Genomic DNA, 18,944 nt, shown 5'->3' on the forward strand with positions numbered 1-18,944 from the left:
TATATATATATATATATATATATATATATATATATATATATATATATATATATATATACATACACACAAACATATATTCAGCTCGGTTGGTTACCATGAGTAATGTAAATAACTACGGTTAATTTCAATTAACACACATTGATTGGTCAATCATCTTACTGCGCTTTTCGATTAAATTTGCTTATATCAATTGTCAATTTAATAACGCTTATTTACATTGACTATGTTTAATCGTTAATCGAATAATCTTTAATTACTTTCGCTCGTTTTAATCATTAATTCAACAGTTTTTAATTGAATTCCTTCAAATCAATCGTTAATTGAATGATTTTTAATTAGATTTCTTGAAGTCAGTGGTTAATTAAAATATTTTTAATTGAATAGACTTATATTAATCGTCAATTAAATTAGATAATTAATTCAAAAAATAATTATTCGCAATTCTACTCTGTATAAAGAGTCACAGCCGCTATTGTGTGCCGGTTGTTATGATCCGCGCGATAATAGACAGTAGGCTCGCAAAAACGCCGCGACAAATCGCATATAACAGACGGGCAAACCAGCGCCAGCGATCAGATAGAATCTTCCAGAAGATTTCTAGTAGATAGAATTTTCGACAAAAAAAAAGATTCTTAATAAAAATTCTCGAGAATTTTATCATGTCGTCGAGTTGTTTCGAATTCGAAACAGATTTTAACATTAATAAGTTATAATTCAATTGTAACTTAACTTTAATCAAGATAGTTTTTACTTATATAACTTTTAATTTAACTATGTTTTTATAAGCCATTAATTTTAAACTGAACTTAATTAAAAATACATTTTAACTTACCCAATTCTGCATAAAGTTATAATGACGCAAAAATATAATCATTACATTTTACTTAAAAAATTCGAAATCACTTATTGCACAACACAAAGTGCACAACCCAACACAAAATACAAAAAGGTCATCGACATGTCATGTGTAATTTTATAAAACTTTGCACGCGCGCGTGTTGTGCTTCTTTGCCGCAGAGCATCTGTCAAGATGCCGAAGAGCTCGGCTCCACCGGTGGTAGATAACGTGATGAGTGAAGCCTGTCGTGCGATAGCAGTCGGGGACTCCTATCGCATTAATTTTGAGAAGGATCAGTTCTGGGACTGCGGAGTCGTCGATTGTTCCGCGGACGGCGACCAATCGTACTGCCTGGATTTAAGATTCCCGATGATCTCCGGACTACGATTGAAGGACGACTACAGGGTGACGCTGCGATGTAAGACCCAAGATAGAATCGCGTATCACACGAAGCGGATCAACGTGAAAACCTTGGAAGCGTAAGGCGTGCGCGCGAAGCGTCGTCGTTTGTCTTTGGACAGGATGGCAAAAATAAGCTTCGCAAGTAACTCTTTCAGGAAGGCGAGGAACGTACCGAGCGTGTTGAACGGCGGCTTCAAGAATGCGCTGGACGTGGATGTGGGACTGTTCAGAAAAACGTATGGCTCGGAGAATATCTTCGACACGAGGATACAGTCGGGCGGCACGGTCGTCCTCGGCGAGGAAGTTCTGCTGCGCGTGTTGGTCAACGGCGACGACGGTAGGGGTTTATTAGTGACGGTGATAATATCGTACATGTTCTTATTCCCTCGCCTAGGATGTGGATGATGTTTTTGAAACGCCTACGTGACTTCACGTAACGGGACGTGTAATCTTCTTTAAGAGACAGGAATATACGACAGACTATGAAACTAATTATTAAGAAAATAGATAAAGAAGACGTGAAAGATTAATTATGGACCATTCAATAAGAACGCCTCCAACGGTCACCAGTAGCTGCACTGGGAGAAAAAATACCTAAGAAATAAAAAGTATTTATTCGTTAGGTGTTAATAATATATTTACTTACTCTCTAAATTTTTTGAAGTAAAGTTTCACTCGAAAGGAGTGGATATTCACTTCAAGCGATAATGAAAATACTGTCGCTCTGAGTGGAGTGATATTTCATTTTTCATAAAAACGAATATTTTATTCCAACTAGAGTGAATATTTTATTCCAAGTAAAGTGAATTTTTACGATTAGGTAAAAAGACAAATCTATAATTCTATATCGTGCTATATCTATTTATAATTGCTAGTGATTCTAGTTATTGTAACTGTGATGTGCCATTTAATTAATTCCATTTACAATACGCTTGAAAAAATTCGCTAACCATAGTGGGACTTAAACCTGTGACTTCTAGAGACAAGAATAAAATAATTAGTAGTTTTAAAATTTTGAGGTACTCATATCTGGTATAAAAATGTAGATTTTATTAAAAGTATTACAAAAGATTAAATTACAAACACGAATTCAGAGAATCTGTCAAAAAATAATCTTAACAAGAAAATAAACAACTTCTACAGTATGAAATAGCTGTAACAGAATGATCTTATCATTAAAAAATGTTAATTTCAACATATAGCGATGTTAACATATTTCTACAAAGATTTACCAAATGATAAAAATGATATTAACCCATTAACGCTCAAATGTGCTGAAATTTTACGTTGATTTGAGCCATTTATTTTATTACGGAAATGAGGTCTGTTGTTTATAAAGAATACCATTCCTACCAATTTTGATGCTTTATCGAATAGTGTTTTTTACTATGTAATTACTATGTAATTTACTATGTAATTTTGTAGTAATATTGACTCTAAAACAATTTCGATAATCAAATATAAACAAAAATTCGAATTAAACGCTTCAAATCGATCGCCATTTTGGTATCGCCATGTTTGTTGAAAAAAATACATGGCATATTTTTTAAGTTAAAGTGTCGGGAACACGTTTTAGACACTTTCCCGAGTGATACTAAAACGTTTTTGTGGAGAAAATAGCGGAAGAAGAAAAAATTAACCCTAAAACGCGTTTTATTTTATTTTATTTTGCAAAAATTTTGCATAAATTACAATTTTTTTTATTTTCTCAACGCTATTCAATAGAGCGACATCGAAATTCGTAAGAATGGTACTTTTTATAAACAACAGACCTCATTTCCGTAGTAAAATAAATGGCTCAAATCAATGTAAAATTTCAGCACATTTGAGCGTTAATGGGTTAATTTTGAAAGAAAATTTATAAAAAAATCCATTTAAAACTGTTGCCAGGAACATTTTGCTTGCTATATTTGAATTCAGCAGATCAAAAAGAATTGATAACATTTATCTCTGGCACAAAATAGCCGTTAACTAGTGTCATACAATAGTAATCTTGTCTTATTCGAGATGAAAGCTACTTTCGCTATTGGCGATATCACATTCCGTTTTATTCATGAAAATCTCGCTTTATCATTTCGCGTGTTGCAGGTTGGAAATACTCGAAGATGGGCCAAGTGACGATGCATTACGTAGAGATGAGGCAGCAGCAGGACGTCGTCAACAGCCTGTGGATTCTCGACAAGGACGGCTGCTTGAATACGGACGTGCGCGAGATCTGTCCGCGAGAGCAATACATCGCGTCATCGTTGGAAAGCTATTTGATCTTCCAGGCGTTCATGTTTGAGGGTATGAAAGAGACCGACGAGATTTTCTTGACGGTGAAGACGATAGCGTGCCTGGAGGCCGTCGACTGCACCCTCGATTGTCCCGCTGGTCACGTTAGGCGCGCTCGGAGGAGCGCTACAAATCGCAACAACACGGTCGAGTGGCAGGACGATATAGCCCTGCGAGTGGTCTTGCCAAAGTACGGCTGGCGAGCTTCGAAGAGTTATTATTTAGCGTTCTTATTAGCGGCCTGCGCTCTGCTCACGCTGATCATCGCGTCACTGTGGTTCATCAAAACTTCGTCTCGTCGAAGAACATCGATAATCTGAGTACTCTTAGAGATCCTGTGTTCTTGCCGCGGCTATCTTGATTAATGACGTCAGAAGAGCAAGAAAACATATGCCCAAAAGTTGCGGGATACGTCAAAATAAAAGGATATGTCCATAAAATGACACCTGTGATCGATTGAGCACATTTATAAAGTATTGCGGAAACTTTTCTTGTATCCTGACAATCAATAAATAACCGTCAAATTAACGTGACAAAATCATGAGGATTAAAAGTGAGTTAAGAAGAGAGGAAATTTGCATGTCATGTTAATTTTACGCTTATTTACTGATTATTAGAGCAGAAGGAAAGTTTTTAGAACATTTTACAAATGTGTTCAATCAATCTTAACGTTCACTTTATAGGCATATCTCTTTACTTTAACGTATTTCGCAAAAATTTTGAGCATGTGTGTTTTCTCACTTCTGGCGTTATCAATCAAACGTTCCGAGGCGAGAGGCACTGACGAGGGAGCTTTAAAATGTTCGATCTATTTATATTAGAATCAGGAAACGATTTTTTTCAAATAACTCACTACCCATTGACAAAAAGTAACTCGTTACCGTTACTAATTTTGAAAAATGTCGTTACTATTACTATCAATCAAACAGTAACGAGTTGTTACCATTTCCGTTACTGTTTTTTCATCGAGTTTTTGAAGATCTTTTTTATAATTTATTATTGTCCATCTCATATATATGTTTTATATTTTATATTTTACATATACAAAATAATAGTGAAAGTAATGATTATATTTATTACTGTTAATAAAAAAAATTTAATTGCGTTGTCGTTATTGTTATTAAAGAAAAAATGTCAAATCATTATTTAAAAGAAAAGTAACTTATTATTGTTGCCATTACTCAAATTTCAAAAATAATAACTCATTACTATTATTGTTACTTAAACAGTAACGAATTATTGCATTTTCCGGTACTGTTCTTTTACCAAGTTTTAAAGATCTTTTTTATTTATAATTTAGTAACATTCACCCATATACCTATATATATGCATCTTATATGCATAAAATAACAATAAAAGTAACGATTATACTCGTTATCGCGTTAGCCAAAAAATATAATTTTATTATCCTTAAAAAAAAAAAAAGAAAATAGTTTCAAATCGTTCTTAAAAAAGGTAACTAGTTATTGTTGCCGTTACTAATTTCGTAAAAAATAACTTGTTATCATTAGTCAAACAGTGATGAGTTGTTACATTTTCTGATACTGTTCTTTTATCAAGTTTTGAAGGTTTTTTTATTATTTACATTATGCTATTACTCAACTTTATATATATGTACTTTACATGTATAAAATAACAAAAGTAATGATTATTAGTAAGGATTATTAATAACGATAAGTAACAATTATTCGTTTATTTAGTTAACTTGTTACTGTTTGCCAAAAAACATAATTGCCTTATTGTAATCGTTATTAAAGAAAAAAAAATAGTATCAAGTCATTATTGGGAAAACGACTTCTAACGACAATGCGCATTACTTTCCAGTTCTGATTTATACATAGTTAGTAGTACATAAAATTTCGATTTGTATGTTCGTCTACCTTAGTGGAAATAGACATTGGCAAATCTTTTTTTTCCGAAGAACAGATTTCGCATTAAATAAAAATGAAACGATCGTTGTGTTAATGCATATATCGTGCGGCTAAAAAGACGTCCCGTTTATTTTGAAATACGACAGTCACGATTTTAGGAGAAGGAGAGTCTCATTACACGACGTCTGACATCAATGTTTGGCTTTATGAAACGCGGCTTGGCATCTCCCATGCATCCAGCTCGGAGCACAGCTTCAGTCCAACCGCGAACAAAGCGAGAGACGCGAATATGCTCCTCACGAACTGATCTCTGCTCAGGGTGTACAGTACGCAAGCCAGCGAGCACGTGCACACGTCCTCGAAATAGCTGAAGCCCTTCGTCAGATAATAATGATCTACGATCCTCTGCCGTTCCTCCAATTTGCGCATAATGCGCTCTGTAACAGGAGAATCGCAACTGTAAAATGATGTATACGCGTATACGACGCACATAACCTTCCTAGAAGGAAAGATCAATATTACGGTGTATAACTACAGGCAGGGCAAAAAATTATGTGACGTCAAAGTGACGAGAAAGTGACCAAAGATCTCATGATCATGACTCGATCGTTTTCTCGTCACTTCGACGCTATCGTGATTTTCTGCTCTACTTGGTATAACACCGACGCACTTCCTCTTAGAAACACTTCACGAGGATGAATACCTAGATAGCACTGAGAATTCAAAAAGAATTCAGTCATATGTCAGAATTTCTTCAGAGTTCAGTTCAATGAAAAGAATTCTTTTTGCATCTAAAAATGAACTCATAATTAGTGAATATGATTGCATTCTTTTTTAATTTTCTGTGCAACCTGGATACCCTTAGAAATATCATACTAAGAATCATTGATAATTACTTATTTTTAGTATTAAAAATATTGGATAATAAGTAATTATCAATGATTCTTAGTATGATATTTCTATAAAGGTAGTTCTTTAAATCTTTTTTATAAAATGCATGAAATTTTTGCATGAAATTTCACTCGAAAAATAAAGTGATCATCAAGTAACTCGAATTCGAGTGATATTTCACTCATATAGAATTCTCAACTCTGAATTGCCGAGTAAATATTTTCGTTCGAAGTTCAAGAGTGTATCGGATATACAGTGATTAATCAAATTAAACATTGACTATGTTCAATCGTTAGTCGAATAATCTTTAATTACTTTCGCTCGTTTTAATCGTTAGTTCAATAGTTTTTAATTAACTATTGCTACATAATATTTTAATTAAAAAAGAAAACAAGTGAGCTTAGAAAATAAATACAATTAATATAATTAATACAATTAATATTTAGTAACATATCCCTTGACTGCCTCAATTCTTTTAGGCATATTTTTAATACATTTCAAACAGTTTGTCTTGATTTCTTCGTTTCTGTGCCATATGTCAATCAGACGCTCAATTAATCGCTGCTTATTTGTAACGATTTTCTTAGATATTTTTCATTTTAATAGCTGCTAAAGGTTTTTCATAAGGTTGAGGTTTGGAAAATTTCCTGGCCAAGAACATTCACTTTTTCATTAAAAAGAACATTCATTTTTTCATTCATTTTTTCATTTCTTTTTTAGTAAAAAAATCTTGTGATTTTTTTAGCTTTATGACATGGTGCAGAATCATGCATAAATATACATTCATAATGTAGATATCATTTCTAGGTCAGGGACAGCAAACAGGCATTCAATACTAACTTGTGAAATCGTTAATTATTCGTGTGGCTCTAATAATTTGATCAACCACTGTACTTCTCTATCACAAGCGTATGTTCATTTCAATCGATCGCAATATTCGTTCATACCCAGACAACAATTCTTGTTCGCAAAGCTTGTTACGCTTGGAAATCTACAAGATTTGTCTACGTTTCATTTGTGAAATGTTCTTAGTTATACATGTTGCACACAAATCGATAGACTATTTATTATGTTATACATCACATGAAATCTTGTGCATATGATTAGTACACTGCCAGAATTTGCTCGTGACTCGACAATATATTACGTGGCTCATAAGATATCTGTTCGCAAGTTGTTTGATGTGCACACACAACTTCCCTACACGTCTTAATTTTACATGCATTTCACGTCTTCATAAGAAGAATATCGCGCACAAATTTCGTGAACTATTTGATATACTAAGAGAAAAAAAGATTCATCTAATTAAAATTATAATTTATTTTTGGTCCTAATTTTCTTTATTATATCTAATTATATCTTTTTGTAATATTTTTTAGTATGATAAATGATAAAATAATAACATGCATATAAGGTTATTATCGCTACACGGAGAAAAATAATTTGCTGGCCCAGCAAATTTTCTGCTGGTCTAGCAAAATCTTTTCGTTATTATATGGACAGCAAAAAGAGTAAGAGTTGCTAAGAATACTAATCACTATATGCTGGATATAATTTGCTGAATCTACAAATTATTTTGCTATAAGAATGCCATGATGGATTTATATAAGTAGTTGCAGTTTTGCTCCGATAGCAAATAAATTTGCTAAGGATACATTATTTTGCATCAATAGCAAATAAATTTGTTAAGGACACATTATTTTGCATCAATAGCAAATTAATGTGATTCTTAGGACAAGTACACTCAACAAATTTTTTCTATTCTGGCAACGAAATTACTTCTGCTCTGATAACAAATAATTTGTAAAATTAGTTACGTCAACTAAAATTTTTTTATGTCACTACGGATATGCAGTAGCAACGACGATTTTGCTAAAAGAACAAAATTATTTTTCTCCGTGTAATATTATAATAGAATTTAACGAAAAAAATTGTTTTCTTAATCATAATTTATAGTAATAATTTCTCTATGTGATTATAGAGAAACCTAAGGCATATATAATGGGATATTATCGATAATTTTTTGAATACGTATTGCTATGTAATAATATGTTTTGCAACTATCACTCTAAGATGTCTCTTATTGCGTGCTGTTATCAATTATCATAATATTTTCCGTTAAAAGATGTTAGATATTGTTTTTAACGTTTGATATGTTCTCCGCCAATACTTTATTCGATACTTTTATACAAGGCAAACAATGATAATCAATAAAACAAATGATAAAATTCTGTTTTTTACGTATTATAAACTTGTGTTTTTCTCATAATCCCAAATAATGGACAGTTTAAAGAACATTTTGATATAATATATATGGAGTTGATCTATTTACTTCTAATATGTTTAAAACTTATTTAAACTTTACGGCCCTCATTATGTCCACGTTCTCCTAGTTACAAATACTATATATTTTTTTCTCAATGTACTTCGAGTGAAAATACCGGTGCTTTTCATTCGTTTTGAGTGAAATTTTTCTAAGGGTTGATTTGAGATCAAAGAGATTCCAATCTGCTGGTAAGCTACCTGACAATTAAATCATATATCTGTCTTTGTTTTTTCTTTAAATTAGACAGAGATAGACATATGATTTAATTGTTAAAGGTAGCTTACTAAGGTCTGGTTGCACCAACATTATTTTGGCTTTAAGCGAAACTTAAACATATATCTATCTTTATCTTTCTTTCTATATAAATAAAGGCAGACATATATTCAAGTCTCACTTAAAACCAAAATAACGTTGGTGCAACCGGGCCTAAGAGGTTGGAACAATCGAGCGAAAAGGTTGGCCCTAAAAAATTTAGGAAGTAACAGCTCGCCTTTTTGTTGGTTTATCAGCGGGCACGTGTCGTCGCAGACATCCTCCGCTATTGCAGGTGCAGGTGCAGACACGCGATCAGGCTCACGCGACACATCTTCCATCGTCAAAGCAACAGGAGTCTCTATTCTATCTTCTACTTCTACGCGATCAAATCTTTCGGGCACCGATGGTCCAGTGAACTCTTTGCGATCGACTTCCACATCCCTAATAGGAATCTTCTCCCGACGTACCGTTTTTACTTCCTCCACCTCCTCTTCCTCCTCCTCTGCAATCTGCTTCGCGGTCGCGGTGGGTAGAGATTTCTGCAATTCTTCGTCGATAAATTCGCCATAATCGTCGTCTTCCTCTTTCTCTCGACGTTGCCTCGTCGGCGCGTCCTGCGGAAGTCGAGTTTCCACCTCCACCACATCCACATCCGCCACATCCACCTTTTGCTCTAATGCGAATTTTGCTGGTGTTATCGTCTGATCGATGATTTCGGTCTCGATGGCCTCGGCTTTCTCATTTGTCACCGGAATTTGATTTGTTCGCTCTATTATGGTTTCATCGACAACTGGTTTCCTTGTCTCGGCCACCTCGATCTGATCGTCAACATAATCTGTTGGAATAACAATTGGTTGTTCTACGACCAATGTTTCTTGAATAGCTCTTGGTTCTTGGACATCCACAGGTTTGATCACGCGTTCCGATTCGTCTCGTTGTTTCGTTGGTGGTATTATCTGATCGATTTCGTCCTCGTCGATTGTGTCTTCTTCTACCGTGATTCTCTTGGCGACCAGCTCTCTTTCTTCAACGAAATCGACTTCCTCGTCATCCCGTTTTATTAACTTCTCGGAGATAACAATCGGTTCTTGAACTATTAAAGTTTCTTGCACAATTTTCGGTTCCTGGATACCTTCTGACCAGAGTTGGGTATGAGTTAATATTTCTTTTATAACTAAGCCCAGAGCAAACACAATGTAACATGTAACGTATCTGTTGTAATTTTCTACTCAACAATATAACTGTTATATAGTGCGTGTGTTATATAACAGTTACATTATTGAGTAAGAAATTACAGGTAACATGTATGTTACATGTTACATTGTGTTTGCTGGGAAGTTAAGTTTAAAGCTAATAGTTTATATAATTAACTTACTCAAACAAAACCAAAAATCACGATGATATCAAAATTACTAAATGATGAGAAAATTACTAAAAAACTCACTTTTCAATCACGATTCGATCATTTTCTCGTTATTTTGACATAATCGTGATTTTTTTGTTCTACTTGGGTAGTTGAGGGTCTCGGTTCTTCGCCGAAAAACTCTTGACTGATGACATTAGAAGCGAGAAATTTTCAAAATTTTTGCGTATCATTTTCAAATAAGAAGATATTTGTATGAAAAAATATTTGATATTGCTTGAGTATACTTATACAAACTGAAAATCAATTTTTTCTGTTGAGTTAATAAATAGCCGTAAAATTAATGACATGCAATCTTCCTCTTTAATCTATGTTTTCTCGTAATCTCGTTGTGTTAATTTTACGACTATTTATTGACTGTCAAAGAAGATGATAGCTTTCAAAGCATTTTACAATAAATATGCTCAAGCGATCTGAAATGTTCTTTCATCTTTTTTATTTAAAAAATAACAAAAATTTTTACGTTTTGCTTCTGACGTTACAATCTAATATGGCTGCGACGAGTATCTAGGAGTTTTAAGTTTAAACCCATATAGCATAAATCTCTAAAAGACTTCTTAAAGAATTCTAAAAATGTTTTGGAGGACTTGGAAATTTTTTTGGAATTCTTTTAGAAGTCTTTTAGAGATATGTACTATATGGGAAGTTAATGGTTTGTACAATTAATTTAGTTAAGTTAAAAGTTACATAAATAAAAACTATCTTAAAGAGAGTGAGAGAAAGTGAATGAATTATGCAAAGTAATATGTTTTTTGCACAATCAATTTATTAATTATAGATTAAATTGTTGAAGACTTCTTAAATAAATAATTCTTTACTAAGAAAATATTGATTGTTTTGCTCAGGATTTTATAGAAGAAAAAGTACTGGTGCTAGGGAGGCAGATAAAAATTCTGCTATTATTTTTTATTTTTCTTATTCTTCATTGTAAGCTGCCTACAATGATTTTAATATTGACGAATTAATTTTTATTTACATGAGAAAGTTAATAAATTAAAATAAAACAATTAATGCGTTTAAAAACAACTAGTTTAAGTTAAAAGTTAACTCGTTTAAAGTTATCTAAAATAAGTTAAAAGTTATAAACTTTTAAACTAAATTCTTAATTAATTAACTAATTATTACCCAACTCTGCTGCTGGCTCAATCACACGTTCTGGTTCGTCTCGTCTTAGTATGTCTCTCGTGACATGAAGTTTAGGATCCGCAACCTTCCTCTGCAGGGAAACTTCATCCAACAACCAAGGTGCTTCTGCGACTATTTTATAAAGACGATAATTGAAGTATAATTTAGGTAATAATATTTATTAGGAATGCATCGACTTAGAGTTGTTACATATAAACTGACGTACTTGCGTCACGTATCTGTTTTTTTACTGTAGAACAGTTTTTAGAACACTTGTACATTATACCGACCTCGTTGAATATTTTGAAATTTTATGCGATATTTCGTCTCGAATTAATGTATTATTTCGCAGCCTGATAAGATTAACGCATTACAGATGAAGAATTTTATGTGATTTTCGAAATCATTGTCAGTATCTCTTATCACTTATTGAGGTTAACAAATGTGACAGTTTGCGCCGACTTGTGCCTACATTTGCTTGATGAACTGGTAGAGAACTTTGACAAATGAATGAAGAAATGGACGGACCTCAAAACGAAATCGAAAGTGTCCCTGATTATTTGGACAGAAACATATTTCCGATCTTATTGAATGCAATGGAAGAGATGTTAATCGAAGCTCATCGCCGAGATGCTCTGGAAGTATAATTTACATCATTATTCTCAATGACTCTCTGATTGTCTGCTCTAAATCAAGGGGAAGTTACTATATTGTGCAGAGAGGGCAAATGTTTCTTCAATGCATTGGACTGCCTCGCGGAGATCCTTTGGAATCGCAATTCGCTTCATCCGAGTAGATCGTGTACCTGGACGAGTGTTTTTAGCATACCACAATTTAAACTATGGCTGAGGACGCAGTAAGAATAAAATAGCATATCACTCAGCTTTCTAGTTATGATTTATTTCAGTATCTTTTTTTTCTCAGTGTTCAAACTTAGATCATTTTTACCTCAGATTATTTCAGTACTCTTTTATCTCCTTCGAGTCCTAGACCAATTTATCCGAAGTCATGGCTATGGACCAAAGAAGAGGCTGCTTTACGCATACAGAGATACACTCGCGGTTGGCTCGTTAGAAAAAGGTCGGACGTTCAGGAAATGCGTCAGTTTTGGAAGGTATCAATGCATATTATCCTAATTTTATTTTGCAAAAACGATTACATTAAAGAAATATACTTTTGGTGTAAATTATAGATCATTAGTGCAGAGAGAACGGAACTCTTCATCCCTGAATCTGACCATACATCCAATAGAACAGGCTGTTAAAAGCTGATCTGTGACTGCTACCTTCTTTATTTCACTTCTTACAGTGCTTTTTGTCGTATTACTCATGAGAAATAATTTAAAGGACGATTAATTTTTGTTTTTAATAATTATATACTTCAAATACATAATCTCTCACAAAGGTTTGGTTGCTTTTATCTCTGGATATAACCACTATAAACCATTTTTACTTTTGGACTTTCACCATCTGAACGTGAAAATCGTCTGAAATCGCAATTCGTTTCATCCAAGTAGACCGCATACCTGGATGGACGCTTTCAGCATACTATAATTTAGATCGCGGTGAGAAAATATAGTATATCGTTTCATTTGGAGTTACTTCAGTATCCCCTTCGAGACACTTGGACCATTATCTGAAATTTTGACTGTGAACCAAAGGAGACTGCTTTACGTATACAGAAATACATTCGCGTTTAGTCTATTAGAAAAAGAACAAATGTTCAGAAGATACGTCAGTTTTGGAACAATTTTAATACATACATTTAGTGCATACTGTTTTAATTTTATATTACAAAAACGATCACGCTAAATAAATATGCCTATCTACAAAAAACCATTCAATAAAACAGACTATAAAAAGCTGGTCTAACTATTATCCTTTTTATTTTCCTAAAATATTTTTGTCTTATCACTCGTAAGGAATAATTTAAAAGACTATTAGTTTTTATTTTTAACAATTATATACTTCAAATACATAATTTTTCACGAAGAATCGGTCGCTTTTGCCTTTGGATAAAAGAAGCTAGATGTTCTTATGCAATATTCGTATTTCATTGTTGGAGTTTCACCCTCTTCGGCTATTTTATAGTTCTTTATGTCCATATTCGTAATGTTGTACTTGATAGGTAATTTCGGCTGCTCCTGTTCTGGAATATCCTTCACTTTCATTTGTCGTAATAACAATTGTAAATACAGAGGTGGAAATTCCCCTGTCTTAGGCAGAATTTTCTTTTCAGGAGGCGGTACAGTTGATTGGAGATACAGATGCTCCTGATCTTTAGGTATTAACATATAATCTGCCTTATACGTTGCACCATACAGTTGCGATGGATATGGGTTTTTCAGGCCGCGAAAAACTCTTTCGACCAACACTACAACTTTGCGATCACTCTGCAACAACATGGATGAAATTACATCATATATCACAGAAATGAGATTTTACACATAAATTATGGTGCTCTAAGTCTACGTGTAAGCAACGTAAACTATGTGTGTCATCTATATAGACAATGACTTTGTTTAGCAAAGGAAGCTGCTTTGCAACTGTTGTAAAATTCATACTCTAATTGGTGTAAAATTCATACTCTTAACTGCTTATTCTAAGGTTCTTTTTATCGATAAAGATATCTATGAACCTATAAATGTAAGCCTTCTAATTAGCATATTTCCTATACAGCACGCAAATATTGAATCAACATTTCAGAAATGTTACGTTGCGACATTGCAATGTTGCATCAACATTTTGAAATATAAATTCAATGTTGAAAAGACATTGTAGAAACGTCTAATTCCGTTGAATTGTAATATTTTGTAGACATTGCAATTTAATATTGTTAAATATTGATTTAACATTGGCCGTGTTCAGCGTCTATTGTAAGTTTTCTTACAACTGTTAGTAGTTTTTATGCTAAAATTGGATTTTGTATATTATTGAAACACTAATATGCAAAGATTAAGAGTACTGATCGATTTTCTTCGTTATTCAATGTATAAAAATATTAAAGTAATGTCAACATATATAATAGTTAATATCCCATACAGCACAAAATCTCCTGTGTATAGTTAATAAGATATTCTATACTTTGTATTGAAAAATATCAGGATATAATGTAAAATATTTCCGAAAATATTCACATTTCGATTATTTCCTCTCAATACACAGAATAACCAAAAAAATTAAATGTAAACTTGACATGATTTTAGCAAAGTCAAAGTGAATAGCATTATCAGACTGTACAAATTGTTTGAAACATTTTTCGATGAAATCCTTGATTTTTGAGAAAAATTTCTATGCGTCAGTTAAAAGGATATATAAAATTTCTTTTCAGTATCTCTACCTGAATTTCAAAAGATAATAATTTCTTCAATGTTGTTTCAATGTTATAACAACATAAAGAATCAATGTAAAAGAATCAATATAGGTTCAACGTTGGAAAGATATTTATATTTCAACATTCAACATTACAACATCTCAGCAACGTTGTTTCAACTTTCTGTGCTGCATGGGTTTAGATTTGTATTAATAGTCGTTATTTGAAACTTGTCTCAAGTGAGATACTTAGGTCTGAATTTAGAGTTAAATGTAAGTTTTCCAGTTGAATTAAAAATATAATGCCATAAATATCATATAATTCAAATGAAAAACAAATACAATTTAAAATTTAAATTTGTGTATCTCATGTCAGGAAAATTCTAAAGTACTTTTATCGACAAAAGAAATGCAGAATAAAAATCTACTAAGATTAAGAGCATACAACAATCAGATTTATGAATCTTACAACAGTTGCAAAGGAACTTTCTCTGCTGAACACAGTCTATATCTGTTATGTAAATGGCATATAGCTTGCTGGAAAATTAATTAAGAAAAGTTTATATCCTCGTGTAACCTTTGGAATCTTAATATAAATCTATGGACATTGTTTCCTAGACAAATTGAAGTCCACAAAATTCTCTAGTTACATTCTTATCTACAAAGATAAATCTATCGATCTGTCACAACGAAATGAAAATTCATGTAATTTATCCTTTTCAAACATTATATTTATAATTAATAACAGATACGATCATTTAATTACTCTTTCTTTGCTGTATTTATATATTTTATGTGTATTACATGTATATTATGATATAATTTATAATATTTTACATATTTTATATTGTCTACATGCAAATTGATCGTATATACTTCATATAAAAAATAAACAGCAATAAGCAAATTGAAATTTATGGCACAACCCTGATATACATAATTCATACTCACATAAGGTTTATCACTCGAAGGCATTGCGGCGACTTTCAGTATTTTCATGTAACAGGGCTCAGGATACCTCTGAAAACGATTTCTTACCACAATCCTCCCCACGCCGAAATTTTTCAAATTCGCCAGAATCTCCCACAAGGGTTTCCCCTTAAAGTCTGTCGTGCGACCGATTAATTTTATGGGCATTGTAAAAGAGATTAACTTGTGATTAACCTCGCAATCAACAATCACAAGCCAGTCAGCACGCTCTATTCGTACTTCTACAGTTTTCTCCACTGGCGATTGATTTCACGTACGTGACTGTTTAATTTCTTCTCAATGTTATACTCACTTATTCGTGAGACACAACATCCAAATCAACCGAAGTCACATGTATTTTGAATAATTACAAGTTATATACTACGAGTTGTGAGAGATTAGATTAGGTCAGATTAGGTTAGGTTTCCAAATTTTTTTCAGTCTACAAAGAATACACAGATGGCAGCATTGATCACGAATATAGGTTCGTGAATCCTCGCATGCGATCGGCACATTTCGTGGCGATGCTTCTGAAAGTTCAAATTTAATATAATGATGAAGCAGTTACGAACATGATAAATTCAATACGATGATAGATAGATTAAAAGCTTTTTAAATAGTCTAAATAATAGACACAAAGAGTCAGATAAACGACTAATAATTATATCAATTTTCAAATCGTGCAGATATGTATTAATCTAGTAAATAAAGAAAATTAGATCAACATGTTGAAATATTGATTTTACATATATCTCTTGCACATTTTTATTTAATATTTTAAAAACATTTTAAAGATATTATTAGATAAAACGATCCCTTTGGATATTGCAAAAATATTTTAGAAATATTAAAGTTGAAGTTGTTCGTAATAATGTCGTTACAACATTAAAAATTATATATTAGAAAACATTACATGTTACTAAATATCGTTGCAATAATATTCTATTAATAATTTTTTGCTTATTGGAAAGGGAATGCTGGAGTCAATGACGAATTAAAAAAATGTCGATAAAATGCAAAGACGATCGTTACTAACACAATCGTTACTCACACTATCCTTTTCGTATTTTTTGTATATATAGAACTTATGTAAATGTATATTTCTTTGTTTTAAAAACTTTTATTCAGCAGAAAACCTGACATATGTGTAGAAACCTTTCTGCAAACTTTTCAAATATTCTTCTAAGTTTCTGAATTCAGATGCAAAAAAAAGTATAACAATATTCTTTAAAATTTTTCTATTTGGAACGTCCACACTTTCGGTACGTACAAGTTGCGGAACTCTTAAGGGGGAAATCTACTTTAGGAGGCCGGAAAATAGGTAATTTTTCGTAATTTTTTAAAGAAGAACAATAAATAAAATTTATGGTTTAAAAACTTTTAACACGTTTTAATAACTACTGAAGAATACATTAAAATTTTTTTGTATATAAAAAAGTATTATTAATGATACATTAACATTAACGTCATTATATTAATAAATAAACATTTAGTTGTGCGCTTCGCCATCAGAGTTACCATTTTGTGTACATTGTCGGGACTGTAATTCTTGTCTGAAACAAAAATGGAAAAAATATTTTCAATTTTTATATAATTTTATTTCCTAAATGAACCTATAAAATTAAAAAAAAATATATATATATAAATTAAAATTTTGTGCGACTTTGAAGATAAAGTTACGATTTTCACCACGTAATATCCTTTTCTTGATGCAAAAAGAAATGTTAATATTAATTTTTTTTTACTTTTTTAGGTTCATCGAGAAGGGTTTAGCATTATCTAATTAACGAGCTTTATAAAAAATCGATTGGTCAAATAATTTTTTGTTAATCGTGTACCTAAAATTGAAGAAAATGTAAAAAACAGATTTCGAAAAAAATGCGTTTAAAGTTTTCGGTATAATTCTTGAATACTTACAGTGCTCAGAAGCTAATCTGTTATTCCAGGGCCATACAGGAGCTCTTCAGCTTCCTCATTAAATTTGTTTTGAGCAATTTGAGCCATTCTACGAGCTGCTCGGATCTCTCTCGTGCTACTTGTTTGTCGACGTTCCTGTCTAGAGATTCGTTGTGTGTCATACATATTTGCATATTGGTTGCATTCTGGTCCAATATTAATTTCTAATTCATTCATAAATTTTAAAATGACAGAATATCCCTCGTTGAAAATGCCGGCGACAATAAAAGCGGCTGTTTCAATTATTTTTGCACCGCAATTGAGGTGCTTTGGCGCCAGTCTCCAAATGGTCGAGTTGAAACTTTCGTTAGCGTTTTTGGTGTGTCCACCCAGACATCACGTTAACAAATCTTCATTTGATAAATATGTATAAATAGAAATCAAATACTTCTCGATATTTGAGTGGAGTGATGGTCATAGTTTTCCACTGTACCCATCGCCTCATACTTTCGATATTGACACCAACTGTCGGTTCCGGTCAGACATTTATCGTGCCGCGGATTTTCATTCGTTGAGCATAAATGTTCTAACGTTGTCCATATCGCTTTTTTCATGTCGGCTACAGAATTTAAATTTCTCCTTATCGCAAGCCCGTAATATGTAGTTAGCTTTTTGATTAGAACGTCTGTCAGCTTTCCTTTACCGCCAAGCTTGTGTGTTTTTTATATAAAGGTGAGGAAAAAGTATGGAAACCCTGAAAAATCTCAAAAAATATAACTTTTACAGAAAAATGTTTTAAATAAAAGTTGTAGGATTTAAAAAGGTCTGTTCAATAGTCTCATCAGTTTGACCCTGGCTGGCGTCGTTAAGGTGAAGTCAAAGTCACCTTGAATTTTTTAAATGGAACACCCTATTTTTTATTGCATATTCTTATAGTCCTTCTCAATACCTTTTCAAAGCACTATAATTTTATTCATTTTCGGTCAGCCATTTCAAAGTTATTGAGTATTTTACAATAAGAAATAATAGACACCCGAAAACAAGGTCAGAATATGATCCAGCCAACTAAGGCAAAATCGGAGGATGATCCAGCCAACTAAGGCAAGATCGGAGGATGATCCAGCCAACTAAGCCAAGATCGGAGGATGATCTATTTTTAAATTTATAATAAAAATTTATAATAAATTTTCAAAATGTTCACCATTCACAGTTTGACAGTGTGCTAGCCGATTGTAAAATCCTGAAACAGCGTTCCTGATGTAATCCTTAGGAATGAGCGCAGCTTCATCAAGGATTCGACGACGTAAATCATGTATATTTTGTGGTTTTGTCGTATAAACTTTACTTTTCAGATAGCCCCATA

At 32.6% G+C, this 18,944-nt stretch overlaps 4 protein-coding genes and 1 pseudogene across 7 annotated transcripts in view; 2 read left to right on the forward strand and 3 right to left on the reverse strand.

The window, feature by feature from the left end:
• LOC116844946 overlaps positions 1 to 4,578 on the forward strand; it is an 11,405-nt gene extending 6,827 nt beyond the window's left edge. The window contains exons 3-5 of the mRNA XM_032817131.1: positions 1,018 to 1,317; positions 1,396 to 1,577; positions 3,329 to 4,578. Of these exons, the coding sequence (XP_032673022.1) occupies positions 1,018 to 1,317; positions 1,396 to 1,577; positions 3,329 to 3,834 (988 nt within the window). The 3' untranslated portion in view covers positions 3,835 to 4,578. The remainder of the gene's footprint in view (positions 1 to 1,017; positions 1,318 to 1,395; positions 1,578 to 3,328) is intronic.
• Positions 4,579 to 4,922: 344 nt separating this feature from the next.
• On the reverse strand, positions 4,923 to 11,786 carry LOC116844947 (probable serine/threonine-protein kinase kinX). The gene is made up of 4 exons (XM_032817132.1): positions 11,632 to 11,786; positions 11,406 to 11,537; positions 9,093 to 9,992; positions 4,923 to 5,822 (listed from the first exon to the last, which is right to left on the reverse strand). The coding sequence occupies exons 1-4, from the start codon at positions 11,684 to 11,686 to the stop codon at positions 5,590 to 5,592; spliced, it is 1,320 nt and encodes a 439-aa protein (XP_032673023.1). The 5' UTR covers positions 11,687 to 11,786; the 3' UTR covers positions 4,923 to 5,589.
• Positions 9,862 to 12,773, forward strand: LOC116844949 (IQ domain-containing protein K-like). Of its 4 annotated transcripts, XR_004378161.1 has the most exons (6): positions 9,862 to 10,006; positions 11,455 to 11,573; positions 11,782 to 12,046; positions 12,108 to 12,261; positions 12,359 to 12,519; positions 12,598 to 12,773. XR_004378161.1 is itself a non-coding variant. In XM_032817135.1 (4 exons), exons 1-4 carry the CDS (start codon positions 11,912 to 11,914, stop codon positions 12,667 to 12,669), a joined length of 471 nt encoding a protein of 156 aa, XP_032673026.1. In that variant the 5' UTR covers positions 11,876 to 11,911; the 3' UTR covers positions 12,670 to 12,748. The 4 variants fall into 4 exon arrangements, 2 of the variants coding, with proteins under 2 accessions (XP_032673026.1, XP_032673027.1); XR_004378160.1 differs by having other exon boundaries at positions 11,782 to 12,261; positions 12,598 to 12,772; XM_032817135.1 differs by lacking the exons at positions 9,862 to 10,006; positions 11,455 to 11,573 and having other exon boundaries at positions 11,876 to 12,042; positions 12,124 to 12,261; positions 12,390 to 12,519; positions 12,598 to 12,748.
• A 366-nt stretch (positions 12,774 to 13,139) lies between these two features.
• On the reverse strand, positions 13,140 to 16,114 carry LOC116844948. Its single transcript, XM_032817133.1, has 2 exons — positions 15,668 to 16,114; positions 13,140 to 13,797 (listed from the first exon to the last, which is right to left on the reverse strand). Exons 1-2 carry the CDS (start codon positions 15,851 to 15,853, stop codon positions 13,390 to 13,392), a joined length of 594 nt encoding a protein of 197 aa, XP_032673024.1. The 5' UTR covers positions 15,854 to 16,114; the 3' UTR covers positions 13,140 to 13,389.
• Positions 16,115 to 17,614: 1,500 nt separating this feature from the next.
• On the reverse strand, positions 17,615 to 18,289 carry LOC116844950 (annotated as a pseudogene).
• Positions 18,290 to 18,944: the final 655 nt, after the last annotated feature.

The sequence above is a fragment of the Odontomachus brunneus genome, unplaced genomic scaffold (genome assembly GCF_010583005.1).
Source record: "Odontomachus brunneus isolate Ranch 3 - 2012 unplaced genomic scaffold, Obru_v1 Obru_scaffold_048, whole genome shotgun sequence".
In the NCBI taxonomy this organism is placed as follows: domain Eukaryota; kingdom Metazoa; phylum Arthropoda; class Insecta; order Hymenoptera; family Formicidae; genus Odontomachus; species Odontomachus brunneus.